The following is a 22,177-nucleotide window of genomic DNA, read 5'->3' as shown; positions in this document are numbered from 1 at the left end:
CCCTCTCTCATGCACACGCTCACACACATTCCTCCCCCCCATCTCTACCAAAGGAGACCTAGTGCTGGGTTGTGCCCTTGCCAAAAAGTGACAGGTGTTCCAATAGGAAATACAAAAATCAAAAGGCCATTCCTCACATTATACATGATGATACCCTGCTTATGTCTGACCTTGTTTGAAACACTGACACCTGAGATGGAGAGGTGGAATCGCCACCTAATATGAAGCGCAAAATAACACTTCTAATGACACATGATAGATCAATGCTTTGTCCTGCTTTTGCTCTAAAATGAAGCAGATTCTAATTTCACCAGGGCTGTTGGGGTTATAGGTCCAAAATTTCTACTGAAAATGATCGTGATTCATGAGTGTCCATCGGTGTTGGTCCCGACTTCATAAACCCCTTCGGCCTTCATGGACAGGATGTTTAAGAGTAAGGTTTGTGTTTAGATGTTGACTGCATCACCCCTATTTGCAGATGGTTGTGTCCGTTTGGTTTCAATGTATAGGTGCCTTAAGTACTTTGTATCTCAGTGTAGTCAAATACAAAAATCTATTCAACCGATAGCACTGGCACTGTCATCAGTCCATTGAATGGCTAGTTTCATTGTACATGTCATCCATTCACATGAGCCAGAGGGCTCCTACTGTGCCTCCTAGTTGATAAAGCAACTGTCATAAACATCTATGACTGTCAATCAGTGCAGGGAGGTCAATTGTTTAATAAACATTTGACATATTATTATGACTAGCTAATGATGTTTGTAAAAAGTACTAGAATTATACAGACAATTGGAGTTATTTATATACATATAGGATATATATATATATATATATATATATATATATATATATATATATATATAGTTGTGTAAACCGGCCGAGATGTTTTCTGCTGTTTTGGCCATTCAATGGACGGATGTCATCCTTATTCGGCACTTTAACTTGGGATTGACCATTGAGTTTTTTTAGTCTGGTTCCTTAATAATAAATAATTCTTTTCTGTGTTGATTGCAGTCTCAATGCTTAAGGTAAATTGGTTATTTCAGTAAATTGGCACAAACACCAGCAACCTGCAGATGCAGAAACATGGTTTAAGACCAACCAATGAGTAGATATCCAGGACACAAGTCTCCATGTAAATTCAGAATGTCGATACGTGGTATGAGGAAGCCCAAAGAAAAGACATAAATTGTCAAATGCACCTTTTTCACAAATAGAATCAGGCCGCCGCCTGTGTCGAGGGCAGCTGTTGTGTGGTGGATGGAGTGTCAAGTTAATTTTGTAAATAAAGCTTCCCTCTCATGCCCCAGAAAACCCAAAGGAGGAATGGCTCGACCAACATCTGGCACAAACTAAGAAATGAAAGAGTTTTTGTTCCAAAATAAAATCAGCTGTTTTCATTTTAAAGGGACTCAGCACACGCTGAACATTTGTAAATCAAAATGAAGCGGCGTCTTAAACAAATAGATGCCATTGTTGTCTCGTGCACGTTTCACCCGTGTACTAACAGAGAACAAAATAGAAAAAAAGCAGTTCATATTCAGCGACAGGGCAACAAACAAACTGATGGTTTAGCACTTGTATTGTGGGTTTAAACAGCGAGGAAACAACATCCTGGATGTTCATTTATTCTCTTTTATGAGCCATCAATAATATCTGTCTGACACAAAATTCGCTGGGCTGGAGGAATATATGAAGCAGCATGGTCAGTGGTTCACCACAATGGCTGCCGGGAGGTGGCAGGGGTGTGTGCGACTGTGTGTGTGTGTGTACCAATTTCCTGGCAATGTACATCTCCTCAGAAAACAGTGAAGAGTCACAGTGTTTGGCACCACTACTCTTATACGTGCAGCCTTTCCTTAAAATTGTTTGCCTAAAAACAGCAGTGAATTCAGATTTTAAATTGGTGTTTTGGTTGTTCGCGTCCCCATATTTTCCATGTAAAACAGTCAATTCTAACATGATTATTGTCAAACATTGATCTGGTTTTTCCTCTTGACCATAACTTTTGATTGGAAACTGCTTCCAATAACTAAAATGCAAAATCATTTCTGACAGGTACATTTTTATACAGTATGAAGTGTTTTAGAATGATTCTTCAACTTCCCTTTTTTTCCTGAGAAGTGTAATGAATAATCTATTCTGATTTATTAGAACAGAATAGTGGTCGCCTTTGGCTTCTCATTTTTCACGTTCGTTTTTTTTTTTTTTTTAGCTAAAGTCTTATGGCAAACAGGTTCAGAGTTAGGAGTTCATTGGCTGACTGGTATTTCAAACAAGGCAACTTCAACATAAATCTGTCCTGTGTTATATAGACTCAGGTTCTCTCGGCACATATTGCCTCTGGTTCAACTCAGTCCTTTGGTGAAATTAAATAACATAAGGATTGAGCTACTTTCAGAAACCCAATTAACATATTTTCCTCTGGAGGGAAATATTGCCTGAAGTAGAATGGACGGCAATTTTACGCATGGAATTTTCCATCTTAATTCCCAGAGCTTTAAATAATCCCGAGAATTTGTTGAACAGAACAAGGGGTTTTAGCTCCCTGCACTGGAGATGAAGTGGTTTCATTTCAGAGAACTCGGTGTCAAAACAAATAAGAGCGACATGTTCCGTTGTGCCAACTGTAAGTGATTCAGAGAATTTAGTATGGTTGTCTGCTTGGATTTTAACTCGAAAATGTCTCGGCGAGATCCAAGATTTAGGCAATAAATCATGTTTGCGGCGGCCCCTAATGATATATTGTATTTAAAAATACCAGTTCGGCCCCTTGGGTTTTGGACATCACTCCAGACTGGTGGTAATCTCTCATGTCTACGGTCTTTCGTGACTAATCCAAAATATCCATTTCAGCTAAGCCCACGCCAAAAACGCTCATCCAGGCGTCAACGTTAAGTGTTTTTAATTACCGCCAAGATGTCTTCTCTCAACTTGTTAGACCGTCAGGAAATAAGGGTCACATTCCGCTTCCAATTTAGCAAACCTTCCCCAACTCTCCAGCCGAAATCCCTCCGTGCACCAAGATCAGAGTCTTACAAAGTTGGGATAACCCTTATTACTTCTCATTAGAGTGTAACTTGACGCGCACTGAGGAACCCAGCAGTTGCTGCGGTCAGCTGCTGATGCCTCAAAAGGGGGTGGCCTCTCTGGGAAAAGGAGCTGACCACTCATCCACGTCCTGTCTGGCGTGGCTTAGCGGGAACCCCGACTGCTCTGTCGCCTCAAACCCAAAGGGGACCGTTGGAAATGGAGTCCCCAGCAGCTTGGGCTGACATCCTCAGCTCCAGTGGAGTCATTAAACACAACGCGTAATTAAAGTTGGAATAAACAAAGGCTTTAAATTCTCCCTCAACCATTCATGTATCTTGGATTTCCACCCGCGCCTCGCTTTTTGCTTTCATTTCTTCTTTTTTCCCGGGGAGAGAGTTGACACATAAGAGAGGCAATTCTCATTGGCTCCCGTGGCGGTGGCAGGCATGGACGAAGGCCCTCAGCCTAATTAGAAAACTAAATACTCTGAGTAATGCCTCCCCCGCGGGAATACAACTGCCATATCTCTTACACATGTGATGTGGAAGGACCCGGAGTGCCACTGGGGCGTCTCGCTGAAATATCCCGCGCCGTTCCCTTCTGCACAGCTGTCCACACAGACTTGTGCACTTAAGACAGGCTCGCTTTTCATAGTTAAAATAGAAATTTGTGTCCTAAGAGCGGCAACACAGCAAATGCTAAATATTTAATTCCCGCGGGTGCTAATTACGGTTGAGCACTGGCAACACCGATTCCCTTTTTTCACTCCACATAACAACTGTAAAAGCAATTTAAGCATTTTTCAATTAATTAAACACATAGTCTTCCAGTAACCTCTTGTCATTTTGCCCTCCAGGACCGTAGCTAATTTGTGTCGAGTTGAAAAAAGGGGAAAGCGCGGAGGGGGGTGTTTTCATCTCTGCAAAACGCTACTACAAAGGAATTAAAAGGGGAAAAAAAAAAACATTATTTTCATGAGAGTTCAGACTGATCACTCTCTGCCCTGCAGTTTCAAGTGTAGTTTTTGGGGATGTTATGAACCTACATATCAGATAAGGGGAACCGCGAGCAGCCAGCCTCCATTATGTTATCAAAGCCATAGGAGATAGTCTGGCCATGAAGCTAATCCCTGATGTATTTTTAGTCACAACTGACTGATGAAGTGAAATTACTACATCAGTGATAAAAACAGAGCTCTCTGAAAGGCCTTTACAAGATCACGCAGCAACCAAGACGAGCACTTTAAGCTACTGCAAATCTAAATGAACTCGCACGACCCAAGTGAAGAGCATGACAATATGCTGAAGATGACTCGTAGGGAAACTTAGATAAGGCTTTATTCACTATCGTACTCCGGAAGGATCATGTCTGCTATAAATGTCTCTTCATTGTGCCGTGAAATGGTTGACATTTTTTGTTCACTTAATGTAAGAACATGGTAAAATTTATAGGTTGCGATTAGAGGAATAAAACGTTTGCTTTCACCCTTGTTTAACAAACAAGAGTTAGGGCTCATTGGGGAAACTCCACATTCACCGAAGACCGAATCTGCTTCCCTTCTAAGTGTTTTAGAGGACAATAAACTCAGACTAAGACTAGGTGTTAGACAGCCCTTCATAGGTACCACAACACGCTTTGCTATTAGCTAGGTTGGCTGCATTCACATGGGTCTGGTGGATAACACATCATCCGTCAACCTTTTATCATAAAACACTCGCCCGACGCGGGTCTACTGCTGGCTGATCATTGACATTGGTGTGCGGCGTAGATCCTGTAGAAGCCCGTCTGATTCAAATACAAAAATAGTTGTTGACCTGGGTTGCTAATTTTTTAAACTAATTTCAAGCCTGAATTAAACGGACGTATTCTTTGTATTAGTACTTTATTAAGTTGTGGCTGCTGCTGTTGTTCCAGGATTGGTTTGTTTCTATTTTCCAAAGAATTCCACCTTCATTTCTATTACTTCCGGTCAAATGACAAACTGCGACGACATCACATACCAAAAACACATTTGGAAAGAAGGGAGTCGGTTGCTTTCCTAAGAGTTTAAGAACAAAAAAGGGGAAAATGGCTGGTGCTGGAGCACAACTAGGGGTCTCTCGATGCACGTGCCTGGAGTTCCTCATTCATTCACATATAAGCAAAGAAGGTTAGGGTCACAAACAGACATTACACATCACTCTAAAATCAACATAGCTATGATGCAAGCTTGATACACATTTCAAGAAATTACAGGGAGACAAGCTTATTTTTGCGTTTCATATTGAAATTCTGTCTAAAAATGTCTTTGTGATGTGCTTTATAAAGAGTGTAGTTGACAAATGACTCAAATCTAAGGCCTTCAATTATCCATCCATGTCCTCGTGGTCAAAACTGATGCACAGAAGCCCAAAATTAAACATGAATTTCATGAACGTCATCTTTTATGTTTGTCTACTAGGGTATATATAAATACATGTAGGCACATGTGCGAGTTATTAGGAGGGGTGCAGGCACACCCATCTTCTTAAAAAGCCTCCTGTCATTGCCAGAGATCAGACGTGGGCTGTGAAATCCAGCTAATAGTCATTATGGGATCCAGGCGCCGACACTGCCTACCTGCTTGCCAAGGCGGATCCCTCACACGTCATATTTGCATTGTGTCATCTTATCAGCATTCACCCAGACAGAGGACAGATCACAGCGGCGAGTGACAGCCGCATCACTAATATCAGTAAATAAGGCGGCGGGAGATGGGAGCGAGGAGAATTAGATGTCCTGTACTTGGAGAGATGCCTGGAAGAAATTATACAGAAAAGCCATGGAACAATATTATTTCTCGCCTGATGTAAAATTAATGACCACACGCTTTGTGGACGCCCCCCTTATGTCCTGAGGAAGGGTGAACTCTAAGAACCCCGCAGTCACTTCTGGGCCCGTGCAGTCAATAAGGCTATTTCTGATCTCCGGATGGCTAAGGTTTCAAAGCCCGGTTAAATGGGCTCCCACAAAGCCGGAAGCAGCAACCTCAGTGCTCTCCCTCTCTGTCTTTTTCCTCTCACTTTCTCTAAATATTGAGAGGAAGCGCAGCCTGCCGAGCCCCCTCGGTTAAAGGGGGGGGGGGCTGTTGTTCCCCTTCCACATGTACGGTGGTGAGGAAAGACAGGGAAGCGCAGGGTCAGGGCTCCCAGTGCTAAGCTGTGAAAAGGCAAACGTTTGGCAGAGTAATTACACGCCGCACTGCTCTGGGAGTGATTAGTGATAGTTGTCTGTTCAAAGTGTTTGGAGCTCGCAGCCTTTATAGGCCACGCTTGCCTTCCCTCCACCCAATGTCGAGATTGCATTTGCATCAGGGGAAGAGTTGCGTGTGTCAACATAAACAGTCTGCAGATGAGGCGCCATCAAGCAGTATATTTTTGCATGGATCAGCTGGAATAAGTTGCTTTGCTGCCGTCGAGCAGCTTCGAAAGAATACCAATAACTGATCAGCCAGAATGTGAGCATCTTCTTCAATGGAATTGAGAAATTAATTCATGTTTTCTACTGGATTTAACCTGAAGAGAATCCAGGCACTTGCTTTGCACAGAATCATCTTTAAAATCATTTACAAAGGAGTTCAATGACATTTTTGGCAGATTGTTATGCAGAATCTGAATCAATAGAGAGGTTTCACATATTGTTTTAAATTTTTTTTTTTTTTTTTTTCATTTGGTGAATGACAAAATAGGAAATAAACTGACAAAATATTGTCTTGGTTATTTTTGTGGCTAATGATAATTACTGGTCTTTATGAGAATTTAAGCACAGTGTTTAAATAACTGCACACAGTGATGCTGTTTTCATGCTGTTGGTGGGTTTGTGGTGGGTTCCAAATTATCCTTGGACAACATGGCGGTGAAGTGCTTTACTTAAATCCAGCTTTGGGCAGACCTGGGTCACGTCTCTGAGGGTTTGTGTGTCCTCCCCGTTGTTTCTGCTTTCTCCCGCAGTACAATAACATCGTTCAAGCCAAATGCTAAAATTTAGTTGACCGTTGGTTTCTGTGTGTTCTGTATACCGACCTGTAATGTCTGTCCCCCGTATCTATCCTAAATTGTCTCAGACGCCTGTTAACCACTTCATGTATAAGCGATAAAGGACAAGGGTTAATACACAAACTGTTATTTTTTTTGTCTCATCTATTTTCTGTTTTCCTTTTCCTCCCCAAATCAAACTTTTGTGTAATTACATGTGCACAGATGCAGAACTAATCAAGGCTATCGGATTTCAACAACGTCACAGTTCCATCCCAAAGAGACAAAAGAGTTGGGTGGCAAGGCAGAGAGAAAACAAACACGGCTGAGGACTGGAGAGGAAATACCTCGGGGACTTTCTGGGATTGAAGAGGAGGTAAGAGAGTACCTGTAGTGCAAGCTCCCCCAAATCTGCACCAGGTGTCGAGCATTAAGAGGAACATCTCCGCTTTGGCTTTCCACGTCGGGCCCAATGACCCGGGGCAGTGAGAAAGGTGATGGACAAAGTGGGTCTTCTTTTGAAGAGGAGCCAGACACTGCAGTTTCTTTAGATATTGTGCTGCACGTTCCATTAAAATAGAAATATTAGCGGTATAAGAATGCAGTATTCATCAACTGAACAGAAACAGAACAGAAGAATGCACTATCATCAGCATAAGTGAGTCACAATAAAATTTACATTCTGCCTTAAAATCTTTGATGTCTTTTTTTTTTTAAGCGATCAAATCACCCTTTCAAGACAGACAAACTCCAGGATATGAAAACTGAAACAGCGGCTCTACTCTGAGTCTCCAGCTGATGACTGAAATTGAGTACGGTGATATATAGTAGAAAGCACATGCCGTCAGGAGGAACTCATTTGATGGGGTTTGAAGCAGTGAATTTGGAGCTGGACCTGCGTGGTACAGGGTCAGATCTAGTTTTCTCCATAGAGACCTGAGGTGAGCTAGTCGCTTCCATCTCACTGCAACAACTTTTGATCGACTGGCTGTTCAGATCCATTTGGTATTTCAGAGCTTTATTCCGACTCTTAGCTGGAACCCAATTAAATCATGTTATTGTTGCTGCAACAATAGACAGTACATCTTGACGATATCAATTCCCATCAAAAAGACAGTCCAAAATTGAACACCTGGCTCCCTCTCCAACAGGAATCATCTCTGTGTGCGCAATCATGCCGAAACAAAACAGTAGCAACATAATGCGGCGGCGCCAAGAGAGAACGATACGTCAAAGCGCAGCACCATTGTTGTTGCCTCCGATTATACATGACACACCGAATAAAAGCTGCTGATTGTAAAATGGTTAAACGTATCAGAGGCCTGGGAAAGGAAACCCAATACCTGAGCACAGGGAGATGGAGAATATGAGCGGGCACGTGCGGAATGTGGCGTGGCAGGAGGAGAGCAGCAATCTACATTTCTAATGCATAGGATGTTTTCTATTCTTTGTTTATGAAACATGGCTGCCGGGAGTACAAAGAGAAGGTGATACAACATCAAAGTGCGCCCTGACAAAACCAAAAAGAATTCTGAGGTGGAATGCACGACAGAACATAATACTCCACCTCCACCCTTTCTTTTCCCCACAGCAGTCTCATTTGATTATCGCGTTGAAGGCCCCAAATCAGCCCTTCAGTCCCATTTCTCACTTTCTGCTGGAGTCAGGAGCCGCACCGCATGTGGTTTTGAGCCTTTATTTGGGGCTTTGCTTGACTTTAAAGAGCAACATTATAATGCTAATATTTTTTGAACTAAAAATAAACAGATCTTAGATACATTAAAAGAGACAATGTGTTGACCATTGTGCGAGTTATATTATTATTATTAGTAGTAGTAGTAGTAGTAGCAATAATAATAATATCTTGACAACATTAAAAAGAGAAAGTGTGAAGAGACTGATATACATTAGTGTGAAAAGATATGGTACAACAATGTGGAATGCACTGTGATGATAAAAAATGAATAAAATTATAAAATTAAATTAATAAAAACTATTAGACTTTTCACAAAAAAAAGTATTGGGAGATAAACAAGATGAATGTTTCATCACTTACTCTCAGCAATAACTCATCAATGGCAGCAGACAAGATTGGCACAAATATATGCTGTGTCTGTACAAATGATTAAATTCAACAGTTTTAACAATTTTCATGATCAATATCAATAGAAATTCCGATCAAGATCTGGGGATATGATGGTATAGCCAGTGTTAGAGAAAATGGAAAATCAAACTGAAACCAATGATAAAGTGTGATACACTGTTCAGAGTCAGATTCCAGGCCCAATTCCGGTCGCTTTCAAAGTTGACTAAATACAAGGTGCTCAGGGCAGCCTGACAGACTAGGAACATCATGTTGGATGATCAGGCATCTGTTATGATCTGTCGTGAACATTCTCTTCCCTGCAAAGCGCAAAGAGTTCTCTACCAAGATGGTTCAGTCGTAATGTGCTGAACTCCAGACGAGCCTGACCATGCTCATCGGAGCATGACCCACGGCATGTGCACAGGATGAGCAACATTGAGAGTTGAGAAATGTGCTCATTGAATTTCCAAAAGTTGGAAGAAGACACTCCACAACGACTTGGAGCACAACATGAATCACTTTTAACGACTCAGTCACTAAATCATTCTTCGAAAGTGGTGCTCCCCCCATATACCCTCTTTATTAATTAGTTTTTTCAAAGGACATGTCACACCTTAAAAACTATTAACTCTGACAATCTGTCTTTGAAAGGAAAATCACTGAAAAAGCGGCAGTAACAAGAAGAAACGACATGAGTAGTTAAGTTGTTGTTTTGTTCGATGGAATATGGATCGAAGAAATTATGAAGAAGGAATGGTATAATGATTTTTTTCAATGTCAAGATTAATACATAGATTATTTATTTGTGGGGGAAACAAGTGCTATTGTTAAACAATAATATATACAAGAACATGTCATTATGTTGGGGTACAGAACATGCAAGAAGACAGAGGTGTTAAGAGTCTTTTCCACAGGAATCAGCTCACCAGAATCACTGCCTGTATGAAGGTCTAACCTGGGAATAAATAAAATCAAATAACTATGGATATGTTCTGTATTCTCGGTACAGTCGAGCTAAGTGGCTAGTTATACAATTGATCGTCATCTGTGCCCATTTTTAAGTCAACAAAATCACAACTTCTTGAATGACACACTTATGCCAAAGACTCCAAGTAGAGCCGCAAGTCAGTTGCAGTAGTGCCATCTACTTTCTTTGGCATGTTTAGGAGGGTGGCACGGTGCACGCCCAGGACATTGACATCCACCCACTCAGACAATGATGACAAGCAACGATGATGTGACACAATAAACCTAAGGCTGCACAAGCAGCTCTGACTCTGGCGGATTTCCCTTCCGCCCCTGATGTCGAGGAGGCAGCGTATCGTTTACAAGCTCCCTCAGCAGTCGGCCCTCACATGTCCGTCTACAGCCACAGAGTTCGCCCTCTACTTAAGGCAACAAGAGTCGGGCTCAGTATTACAAGCCTATTAAAAGATACTTTTAATTACGCCGCGCTCTCGCGGGATCACTTCTTCCATGAACTCTTGTGCTTCTTTGGCATGTGCACTTAGGAGTGGCACAGCCAGAAGCACGTGTTGTTTTCTCCTTCCAATTAAAGGGCATGTTGACAGATTAAGGCTGCTTCTGGTTTGTGCTCCACTAACGCATTTAGGGAAGATGATGAACATGGAAGGAGGAGGGGAGGAGGGAGAGAAAGAAAGAGAAGGAGCATGCACGTGAACCCTGAGGGATTAATGTGTTTACATTACCTGGGCTGTGATCTATCACCAACCTCGTCAACTTCTATTATTCATCACATACATAAACAAGTAGCAGACCTGGAAGCGCTGGCAACTCACTCTTAGTGTTTGAACTGGATTAAGTCAAGTATCTGGGGCAAAGCCACCGCAGAGTGGTAGAAGCATTTCACTTCAAGTCGCAAGAACGTCAACGTCAAAAGACTGTTTAGGACTAATATTGGAAGTCTATGCTGCAGATCCTGGGAAATATTTGCCCAAATAAAACCACAGATGGCTTCGGCCACTTTACCGTTTTTAATCAAGCCAATTTCAAAACATTATTTTTCTAAATAAATAAATAACTGTGCGGCGAGTGACGATGATGATGTTACGTCACAGTGAGTCAGCCTCTTGATCATCCTCCCTGGACGCTGCTGTCCACTTCATGTCCTCCTTTGCTTCATCATTGAACCATCTCCACCTCAATGATCTCTGGTCCAACACTGTCTCTTCTCCCCACTTGTTCAAACTCCTTTCTCTTCTCACCTCCCTTAATTTTAGTCCTCTATATCTTCCGTACCCTCACAACTTGTCACTCCGTCATTGGCAAACATCATCATCTGTCCATAGCCAACACTTTTAACCCAATAACTTTACAAACATATATCTGGGGATTTGCTGTCTGGTCCCTGGGAATCACATCCGTCATCTTGTCATAGCTTGAGAACTGCTGACAATTGAATACAAAAAAGTTTTTACTAGAAAAAAAAATGCTGCAATACAATCATTTATTCTTTTTCTTTCTTAAGAAACAAGTCCTAAAAATTAATTAAGTTTATAGGTTTTAATTTGACAACAGTAACAGTGTCTTAGGGTCTGAACTAAAGATAGAAAAATAAATAAATCTCAAACATATATGTGAAAATTCATGTTTTTTTGTTTGTTTGTTTGTTTTTGTTTTTTTAATGGTCTGGCCGCATTGAACAGACATTTGTTGTTTGTTTTGTTTATTCATTACAAACTAACAAAACTAAATTCAGTATTCTTCAAGAATTGTCAAAACTGGCATCAATGTCAACGTATAACAGATAATGTGTGAAAGATCTAACAAAAAAAAAATAAACCATCGTATCATCAAATTAATATTTAGTAGTTCTGCCAATAGCACGCAGTAGAATGGATGACCTGTCCCACCACTGCATTTCAGTGATGCATCACAGCGCTGTCAATAATTGATAACTAGATTATAAAGAGGCTCCAACTCAATGCTAACATTGAAAGCAAATACCAGTGGTGAATAGGGTCACCACCTTTCATGCACATTAAGGGTCATCCTACCCAGGCATCTATATATCAAGACATCATACTGTAAGAAATGTTCGCTTTTATCCTCAACAGGACAAAAAGCTTGTAGCTTGTCAGGTGGATTGACAGGTAGATCCAGAAATGTTTAAGACACCTCCAAATACAGTACTGATCGCAGCCATATTAGTTATATAGGGTGCCTCATTTTCAAGTCAAATACTACATATCTGCCAAGACAGAACCCTACTGGTGAATCACGAATACAGAAACTAACAGCACATTCAGACGTGGCTAAAGATACTGTTGGTTTAGCAATTGGCTAAAGAATGTTGGAGAAGGATAACTAAGATTGCTAACACCAGTGGCTAAACCAGTAGGCAAAAGCATCATGGGCATGTTCAATTGTGCAAAGCACCCTCTTGTTCACTCCCATCAGTGGTGTCAGTTGGCAGTGCACCTGACAGAGGTCACGCTGAAAAGTTCACAAAAAATGTGTATTTCAACTCAGCCTGAAGTATCAAAATGTTGGTTACAGAACATTACAGAAATATTGAGCCCACTCTTTTTACAGCTTACGTATCCCTTCCGCCCACCAAGTTCCGCAAAGGATTCCGGTCTGAGAAGGGAAAGCTCCCATGTGAGGACCAGCAAACCTTGTAGCTCTCTGCCATTAGTGATACAACAAACACAAGATAAGTCTTTTTATAGATTAAATTAATATACGGTGAAAATCTGAATGACAACAAACCCAAGGTAGGTTTAAATGAGCAGCATGGCGGCGATTTGGTAATCTCTGTGAATGCTTGTTTACATTATTTTTACAGTATTAAAATTCCTAGTAGCCATGATGCAAGATAACTTGGTTTCTTACCTTCATTACATACTGTATTTTATTTTTAGTATATTAATATTTATATTTTCTATCCGTTTCTCTGGTTCATCGAAACTGGAGCTAATATTTTTTGTGTCTTTTAATGGAGAAACATTTTTCTTTCTTTCTTTCATGGAGTCAAGTGCCAATTGAATCTGGAGTTAGAGTCACGTGTTCATTCAGTTCCCAACCTGCTTAACTATATTCAAATATTCAGAGCATTTTCAAATGTAACTGTTTTGGTGGGGTCTTGAATTTCTCCATGTGCTATAAAGTGAAACAAATACATGTGCTAATTTATCCACTTCACGGTCTGAATGAAAGGATTTATTCGTCATAGGGATTCAATTTCCTGTCTGTCATCACTGCAGTTGACACGTGTGAGAGGCTAAAGAACTCATATTTACTCGCAAGGTTCATTATTTTCAATCAATATTCATTTAGTCACTGAGCCCATTGACTGTTTTCTGAAACAATATTCCAGGTCATCTGTCTTGTTGTGCAGCAGGCATGAGGTCATCACCCCCAATAAGGCAGGGTGAGTCGGGCTAAACCTCATTGATGCAAGTGTAAACAAATATTTTAGATGAAACCAGGACAGAGATCCATCTCAACAAATCAATCAAAGTCTGGAGCAGCGCGGCGACGATGGGAAGGGGCTGCAATCTTTGTCTGATCCCTCTCCGTTTGGAATCTCTTCTCATAATAGGGTCATCATTTCATCACTTAGCCAATCCGGAGCGCCGCCATTCAGCCTTGCGGGGATGATGATGAGGGGCGGTGGAGGAGACAGCAGTCGACTGAACACACACACACACACTCCCGTCATGCATCTTCATTCGAGCCAATAAAAGAAAAGGAGATCACAACACAAGAGCAGAGAACAGATGAGAAAATGCATTTTCTTCCCCTCAGAGCCATTTTGCTTTATTGCGCTTCATGTAAATTGCTAGATTTTAAGTTACGTAAAGTATTCAAAACTCAATAGTATGTCAGATTGTGTGAGCGGTAGTTATATTTTATTATGTTATAGAAAATGTTCAACTTTTTCAGAAGCATCGGCAGAATTGCAGCAACAACTGCATTTCCTGTGCTGGGTGTGTTTGACTGTAGTTAGGGAACGGCAGAGGGAATTTTAGTTTAGAACTCCTGAGTGTGTGTCTGCCTAAAATGGGCCGTAGACTCTGTGTCCGAGAGACGCCACCTTCTGTTTAAATAAGGTACTCAAGTGAAGCCCCTTTCAAAATCCTCACTTACTTTCAAAATGATGTCGCTCCTCACTGAAAGCACTACTTAAAGCAGACAAGTGACACGTCACACAGCGATGTCAAACAATATCGGAATGCAATTGTCATTGTAACTTTATAAACAAACAGCTAGTCTTATGCAAAGATGAAATCAAACATTCATTTATATTGCCAAATTACGTACTAGAACAATAAGTAAATTGTAGTTGTTATACTTGAGATTAAGTTTAATGACAATCACACTAGTATAGATAAAAATTTACACTTACAGAATATGTTGCTAGCAACACGCTAACTCAAACTTTAAAGCCATTGTATTACTGGGAAGTTACCATATTCACTGCACTATTAAACAGATGTGTTGCTTTATTTGATCATGTCCTGCTACAGTTGGATTGCCGTGATGAAAAAAAAGACAAGCATGTGGAAGTGTGGCTGTTTAACCCAAGCTAGCATCCGTGCTAGCATGAATTCACAAATGTATGTTTTGTCTTCATGTTAGTTTCCAAATGCAGTCCTGTCAGTGGATTCTCATACCATACACTGCAATTTCACTTATGAAGCTTTTTAAAAGAGACTTGCTGAATGCTAACATCTGTTTTTTTTTCCAACGCACTCAGTTTATGAGGTTTTTTTTTTTTTCTATTATTTTACTTAATGTGACGTTTGAGCCAGCTAGAAAAACGGTGACAAGCTTTGCTTATTGCTACTTCATTTTAGGATAAAATATTAGTGGAAAATACACCAAATGAAAAAAAAGAAATAGAACAAATGAACATGATCTGCTTTGTAAAATTAAGTCCTAGTTTGCATTTTACATGACATGTAACTTGAATAAAAAAACACTAATGAGATAATTCTCATTACCTTGGCTTGCTCTGCTTATGAATAGAGTGATTAATAAAAAGGAAAGATATTGTCTAGAGACAGTCGCAATACCAGCCACAGTCGCTGCTGTCACAATTCAGGAGTCTAAAATTACTGCAATAATAACAATAATAACAGCAGTAATATAATAACCAATCATTGCTGTCTACGACGCCAGTTGTTTAGTGCTCACGTTTAATCATTTAATAGCCACACTCTTCAAATAAAAGGAGGGGAGGGAGCTGAAAAAAGAAAAAAGGCAAGGTCAAAAATAAATTACATCCATTATTTGCTGCAGATCTCCCCAAAGCATTTGGAGCGAAAACTGTTTTGAATTTCAATTGGCTTCCAAGTGGCAAAAGCCCTCAGCTAATACATCAAAGAAAAATTGGTGTCAACTAATCGGTTTAGGACACAGATTTAAAGTGGTTAAAAAAATCCTATGAATACTTCAAGCATTTTTGAAGCAGTGAAGGTTTGTCATGGCAGCTGGCCTGGATAAATAGAGGGAAAAATGCACCTATTTACCGTTAATGTTTTACACAACTAGAGCTCCTTGACGGATAACGACGCGTAATTATTGCTTCTATATCCAAATTATATTACGTTGACTCCCACGGGCATTTTCAAGTGGCAGGCATCAGCTTCCATCACTCTCTCTCTCTCTCTCTCTTTCTGCCACCGCTCAGCTGTTTCCGTGCGTAAAAAGGGGTAAGTAAGATGTAGTTGCGCGTCTTCCAAAACAGTAAATCAACCGGCTGCTACCTGTCGGATTCCACCACAACAGCGCCATGCAAACGGCAGAAAAAGTATGAGTTTACGCTCGATAAAACGAAGATCACTGCGGTTCCATCTGCAACCTGAACACGGATGATGTCATCTGAATTAAACCCTCTTTTTGTACACATACAACACATTCAAAGAATCCCATTGTTTTAAGGTAGAATCAAACCATCAACGCAACTCTCCTCGCGCCATCCTCTCCATTTCTCTTCTTTTGGAATTCTTCCTCCGCTCCAGCGTCATCAGCCTTTGCTCTCGGGAGGTAAAACACACGTGACAGAGAGAGCACACACTCTTTAGCAGCGCCTACAGCGATCCCTTTCGGCTTGTCGGAGTCCTGAACTGCAGACGGAGCCAATGAAAACAGTCCTCGAACGCCTCACACCGTAATTACTGTGGGCTGTAATAATAATAATAATAATAATAATAATAATAATAATAATAATAATAATAATAATAATAATAATAATAATAATAATAATAATAATAATAATAATAGAGTGTTTTATTACTCTACATGTAACCCCATTTTACAACTTCTATTTTGACTTGAGTGAGTAGAACAGAAAAACAAAAGCTGTCCCCTGAAAAACAGCTTTTACAACAGCAGTTTATTTGACTTTTTTGCTCCGGGAGTTTTGCGGCACGTAATCACAGCTCATGATTGATGTGCCATTTCTTAAACTATATACTCAAATAACTTGCAGTTCGCTACTGTAACTACAATAACGTCAAAGTCAAAGTACAGCGTATATATATATATATATATATATATATATATATATATATATATATATATATATATATATATATATATATATATATATATATATATATATATAGTCAACAGATCATTAGATCACAACAACCATCGACTACTTTTTATGGCAGATGTCCGTCGTTTCAATCTGGATACTTACATGTTCAGTCACAAGTCGGTTGTTGGCGGTCATCAAATCTCCACTTGATTGAAAGCGCATGACATACTGAGACATCACTCGTTTTATTTATTATTTGTGACAATGAAAGTGTCTAAAACAAAGTGCGATTGTCAGATCTTACCAAAGCCAAAAACCAAACAGAAAGACATCGCCTTCAAACGAAGTAATCCCATCGCGAAGTCGGAGCCCGGCGACCCTACGCGCGTTATTGCGCACAACTCTTTTTCGAGAGAGGATAACAAGACACCGAAGAATCCCTGTCGATACATTTCGTCCTGGCACACGGCAGCCGATTTGTTATTGATCAAGTGTGAAAGTGGGAGAGAAAAAAAAGCGGAAAAGGGAAGTAAGAAGTTGACACACTCCCTTCTTAGAAGAGGAGGGGTGGACTTACTGCGATGAGGCTTGTTAAAGAGGAAAAACAGAGAAATAGAGAATGAGCCGGATTGTTAGTTAACGTGAGAGAGAGATGGGTGGGAGAGCGGAGGGGGGAGATGGGAGGGGGAGAAAGAGAGAGAGAAAGAGAGAGAGCATGGCTACCCAGCAGAAGCTCTTCTTTTCTCTCAGTGACTACACCCCGAGAGGAGGAGCGTAGCGCTGAGCGTAGTGGGCGTCAGGATCCTCAATTTCCAACTTAGCATCTTGGCAGGACATTTTCCCAAGCAAAGCCCCCCGTCCGACGGCTAAAAAAACTTCCACACGGGCATGAGAGAGACGACGCCACTCAGACAAGGGAGCAACCAGCAGAGGCTTGCTGTCATCTAAGCCTCGTGTTTTTGTTCACTTCTGCGACTTATTAAAGCACGCGCGGACAGACGGCGGGTCTGCAGCAGGCGCACGGCTCTATGCGCTCCAACGCTTAAAAAGGGGGAGAAAGTGCGCAAGTTCAATACTCCGGGCTCCATTATGGCGTATCCTCAGGGCTATTTGTACCAGCCGTCCGCTTCTTTGGCCCTGTATTCCTGCCCCGCGTACAGCACAAGCGTGATATCCGGACCCAGAACCGAGGAACTTGGGAGATCCTCGTCGGGATCAGCGTTTGCGCCCTACGCCGGATCTACAGCGTTCAGCAGTGGCTCGCCGGGCTACAACTCCCATCTGCCCTACAGCGCGGACGCGGCGGCTGCTGCCACTTTCACCTCGTACGTGGTGAGTAAACTAAAGGTGATTATTGATCTCCAAAAGTCTCCGGCGTTACCTAAATGTTCGCTCGCTTTTATTTTCTACATGATAGAAACTGCAAGTTATATTTTAACAGCGTCACTTCAGACTTCTTTTGGCACCCGAGTTGCAAGAACTAATATTAATTTACGCGGTAAACCGACTCTTGTGCGCAACTGAGCACGTAGATTTTTAATGTCCCACATCATGTCTCGACGAATGTGCCAGTGAAATGTAAAACTGGTGACAACACTCTTTAAATTTACACCCAAAACGTAACGCAAATGTAGCCATCTATAAATACACAATTAAACTATCACCACTTGACGGTTCTACCGTGCGTCACTGAAATACAAGACATGGACGGAGCGTTTTGGCAGCGGCGCTGGTTAAAAACTTAGTCCGGCGCGCTGTGAAGTTTATTTCAAATCGTGCGCAACGAGCGTCGCTCGCATGCACATATGGGAGGAGATGAATTGTGCCCGCGCGGGATTGCGGCAAGACACGACGTGACTGTCATAAATGGCTGCAGAAATAATATTTGATGATGTAAATGAAGGGTTGTTAATTCCAGAGCGGACGGATTTTTGTCAGAGGTGTGTGTGAAGTCGCAGAGTGCGCCCTGATTCCAAAAGTTTAAAGAGGAGAAAAAAAATAATAAACGGTTTTGTGTTTTAATGACAGGGTTCTCCCTACGACCACACAACGGGGATGCCGGGGTCAATAGGATACCACCCTTACGGAGCCCCCCTGGGTACCTACCCTTATGGGGATCCGGCTTACCGTAAAAACGCGACCCGGGATGCCACCGCCACCCTGAAGGCCTGGCTGAACGAGCACCGCAAGAACCCCTACCCAACTAAAGGGGAGAAGATCATGCTGGCCATCATCACCAAAATGACCCTGACCCAGGTGTCCACCTGGTTCGCCAACGCCAGGAGGAGGCTAAAGAAGGAGAACAAGATGACGTGGACGCCGCGGAACCGCAGCGAGGATGAGGAGGAGGATGAGAATATTGATTTGGAGAAAAACGACGACGACGACCCCGGCAAGCCGACAGACAAGGGAGACTCCACAGACACAGAAGCAGGTCGGTGGTGGAGGAATAGTCCGGGGGAGAAAAAAAAAATCATCAATTTTTCATCGCAGTCATTTCCACTCAGGGTGGAGAATTGATTGCTGGTTAATGGTGGTGTATTATTTATAATGGGACAATTGCCTTAAATAATAATCACCTTCAAGTCCCCTCGTTTGAATTCTCAGAGGCTGAAATTGCTGCTGACGCCAAATGTTTAGCACCCAATTCATCTTTTAAGCGCGTAATTATGAGGATACAGCTGCTGTTCTGCTTGTAATTCATTAGAACATTCCACGGTGTGTGGTTGAAATCACACCGATGTTTTCATGCCTTACGTTTAACAAAAAAAATAGGCGATGCTTAAAACCTTTGTATCAATGTCAGCGTTCATGAGACGGCATCATACAAGGAAAAACCGTAGCAACAAATGCTGATTTTATTTAATACAAATGTGAAGTTAATTATGGAAAACGTGCGCGAATGCTCATGAATATGGACAGTGGTGTTGGGATTTTTCTAAGGAAGATGGAGGGAGGTGATTTTTTTTCACCCCTTGTTTTTCCTGTTGTATTTTAATCCTAAAATGATTTTTGCATATTTATTAATTCTAAAAAAACATTTCAATTATGTAACAAAACTATATATTTCACCAAAAAGCTGGGGACGCTCTTCAAACTGGCAATAAACAAAGTCAATGCTGAACCTAATGAAGGAAAAGATTTGAAGGTGACTTTGAAGGTGCGATTAAATAGTGTTGGCGTCAAAATCAGTTTGAGTCATTTGAAAAAGAACAGGAAATTGTGACGTTAGAATTGGAGGGATATTTTTTTTAATTTAATATTCATGATTGAAAGTAAATGAATGAAGTTTGCGAACTCAAAAATCTTTTCCAACTTTTTTATTAATGACCTTCAAGTAGATTTTAATAGCGGGCGTTTATTATGGTGCGTAAATTATCTTTTACTCGTTTGTTTTTGTGGTAATTTAACCCTCATTTCCTTCACTCCGCTTTAATTGTTTTTCTTTCTCTCGGCTTCAGACCACAAGCTGCTGAACCCTGGGGATTTGGGCTGTGACAGATTCAAAGACGACGGCAAGGATTCGGATCCGCTTCTAAGCGACTCGGAATCCAAGGAGCAAGAGGAGCGGACTGTTGACGTGTTGCTGCCGGATTCCGCTAAACCCACAACCTCGTCTCCCTCCGCGGTGCCACGGGGGAACCCGGCCGTTGCGCAACAGGACAAGCCGTCTGACTTGAGCCACGCACCCGGCACCGTCACCAGCAACGTGACGTCCGTGATCCACTCGCCCCCGTCTGCGCCCAAACCCAAACTGTGGTCGCTGGCGGAGATCGCCACGTCGTCAGATCGGTGTAAAAGCAGCACTGAAGTGGGTCAGAACGCGCAGATGGGCTCCAACTCCTCTCCCCCCCGGTCCTCCCCGCACCAGTGCGCCCTCCCCAACAGCAGCACCGTCCTCTCCAGGCCTCTCTACTACACATCCCCTTTCTATCCTGGCTACACGAACTATGGTGGCACTTTTGGACCCCTGCACAGTACCCACGGCTCGGTCACGAGCGCGTCTCCACATTTCAATGGATTAAACCAGACTGTGTTGAGTAGAGCCGAAGCTCTGGTGAGAGAAAGAGTCCGAGGCCAGGTAGATCTTTGTAAAGACTCACCTTATGAACTCAAGAAAGGTATGTCAAACATTTAACACCTTGCGGACTTCTATTTATTTTATTTTTTTTCTCGAGGAAAAAAAAAAACAAACTTATTTTATCCTCATTTTTTTTTTAGTTTCTGAATTTCAGTGTAACAAGAACGGTCTTAATCGCTGCAGGAGTCTATTTGTATTAACATGTATATTTAATGTAGCATTTTTGTATTTAAAAATGGACAATACACTATCTTTGAAGTAAATTATGAAAAAAAAAATATATGAATATATTTGTGCAGCGATTGTGTTTTTTTGGGAGGGGAGTCCAATCGATTCATGACAACAAGGCTGATGTGCTATGACTCGGAGCTCTTATTTAAACAGCAATTCCTCTCACACGGTGGATTAATTCGTGGCTTCATTTTGTCTGTCAGAATAATGAAAACGGAAAACAGCAGTTTCAACTGGCAATAAACTATTGCTGCAAGTACAAAGGAGTGCGCTATGTTAAGGTCACATGTTCAGAGAAGGAAAGTGATTTACGCGTCTTTTGGAACGTTTATCTCTTCACGTATATATTGTGTATCAAAGAAAGTGTAGTGGCCTTCTGCGCACTCATCTTATTGTTCTATCCTGCAACAAGACTGACCACCGGTTTTTCCGCAACGTACTTCTTAATATAATCAGTCTGTTTCGGTCAGTTATATTCCATATAAAAATGGCCTCAACTGCACTGTAGTGCAAACAACACCGAGCCATTTAACCCAATTACCTATCGCCTTTTACGCTGCGCAATCAGGTGGTGAAATCCGCTAATGAGCTCGATTTTATGCCAAATTTAGGCCTCATTACGAGCTCTCCAAAGGCAAAGCTGTTAAAATAGACCTCGCGCTTGGAGCGTACTGCACGTTTATATATCATTAATGGAGAGAGGGGATCTCTAATGGCGCGTTGGATGGGAAACAGCAGCGTGTGAGAGGCTGCAACTCTTCCAACTTCTGCAGGTAGGTGTCACACTTGCGCCTAAATTGAGGTGCGGGAGGACGCGCTTATTAATCCGTCACAGCAGCAGCGGCCTTGTTTGGAGGGAAGAGCGAGGCAGAGAGAGAGAGAAAGGGGAAAATGTAGCCAATCGGGAGGACACACACTTATTAGGAGGATTATCTCAACTTTGACAAGCGCATGAAATAAGAGAGAAGAATACACACACGAAGCCCCCGGAGCTTTTCCAATTTGCATACATGCGCGTATAATAATAATAATAATAATAATAATAATAATAATAATAATAATAATAATAATAATAATAATAATAATAATACCACATTCAGGCATTATATCGTTTTATTTCTCTCACACACCCGCAATAGGCCTCGCGCATACAAGGCCCCTTTTCACGTTTCACTTCGAAGATTTTTTTTGACGATGTACATCCAGTTACGTCATAAAAAATTACTTATTGTCATTTTCAG

At 41.5% G+C, this 22,177-nt stretch overlaps 1 protein-coding gene across 2 annotated transcripts; it reads left to right on the top strand.

Annotated features, from left to right (window-relative positions):
* The first annotated feature begins 17,398 nt into the window (after positions 1-17,398).
* On the top strand, positions 17,399-21,736 carry irx5a (iroquois homeobox 5a). 2 transcript variants are annotated; one of them, XM_053865722.1, is made up of 3 exons: positions 17,399-17,956; positions 18,653-19,058; positions 20,086-21,736. In XM_053865722.1, exons 1-3 carry the CDS (start codon positions 17,714-17,716, stop codon positions 20,760-20,762), a joined length of 1,326 nt encoding a protein of 441 aa, XP_053721697.1. In that variant the 5' UTR covers positions 17,399-17,713; the 3' UTR covers positions 20,763-21,736. The 2 variants fall into 2 exon arrangements, with proteins under 2 accessions (XP_053721697.1, XP_053721696.1); XM_053865721.1 differs by having other exon boundaries at positions 17,399-17,971.
* Positions 21,737-22,177: the final 441 nt, after the last annotated feature.

This window comes from Synchiropus splendidus, chromosome 5 (genome assembly GCF_027744825.2).
Source record: "Synchiropus splendidus isolate RoL2022-P1 chromosome 5, RoL_Sspl_1.0, whole genome shotgun sequence".
Classification (NCBI taxonomy): Eukaryota; Metazoa; Chordata; class Actinopteri; order Syngnathiformes; family Callionymidae; genus Synchiropus; species Synchiropus splendidus.
The sequence above is the reverse complement of the archived record's forward strand: the minus strand, read 5'-3'. Positions and strand labels throughout refer to the sequence as shown.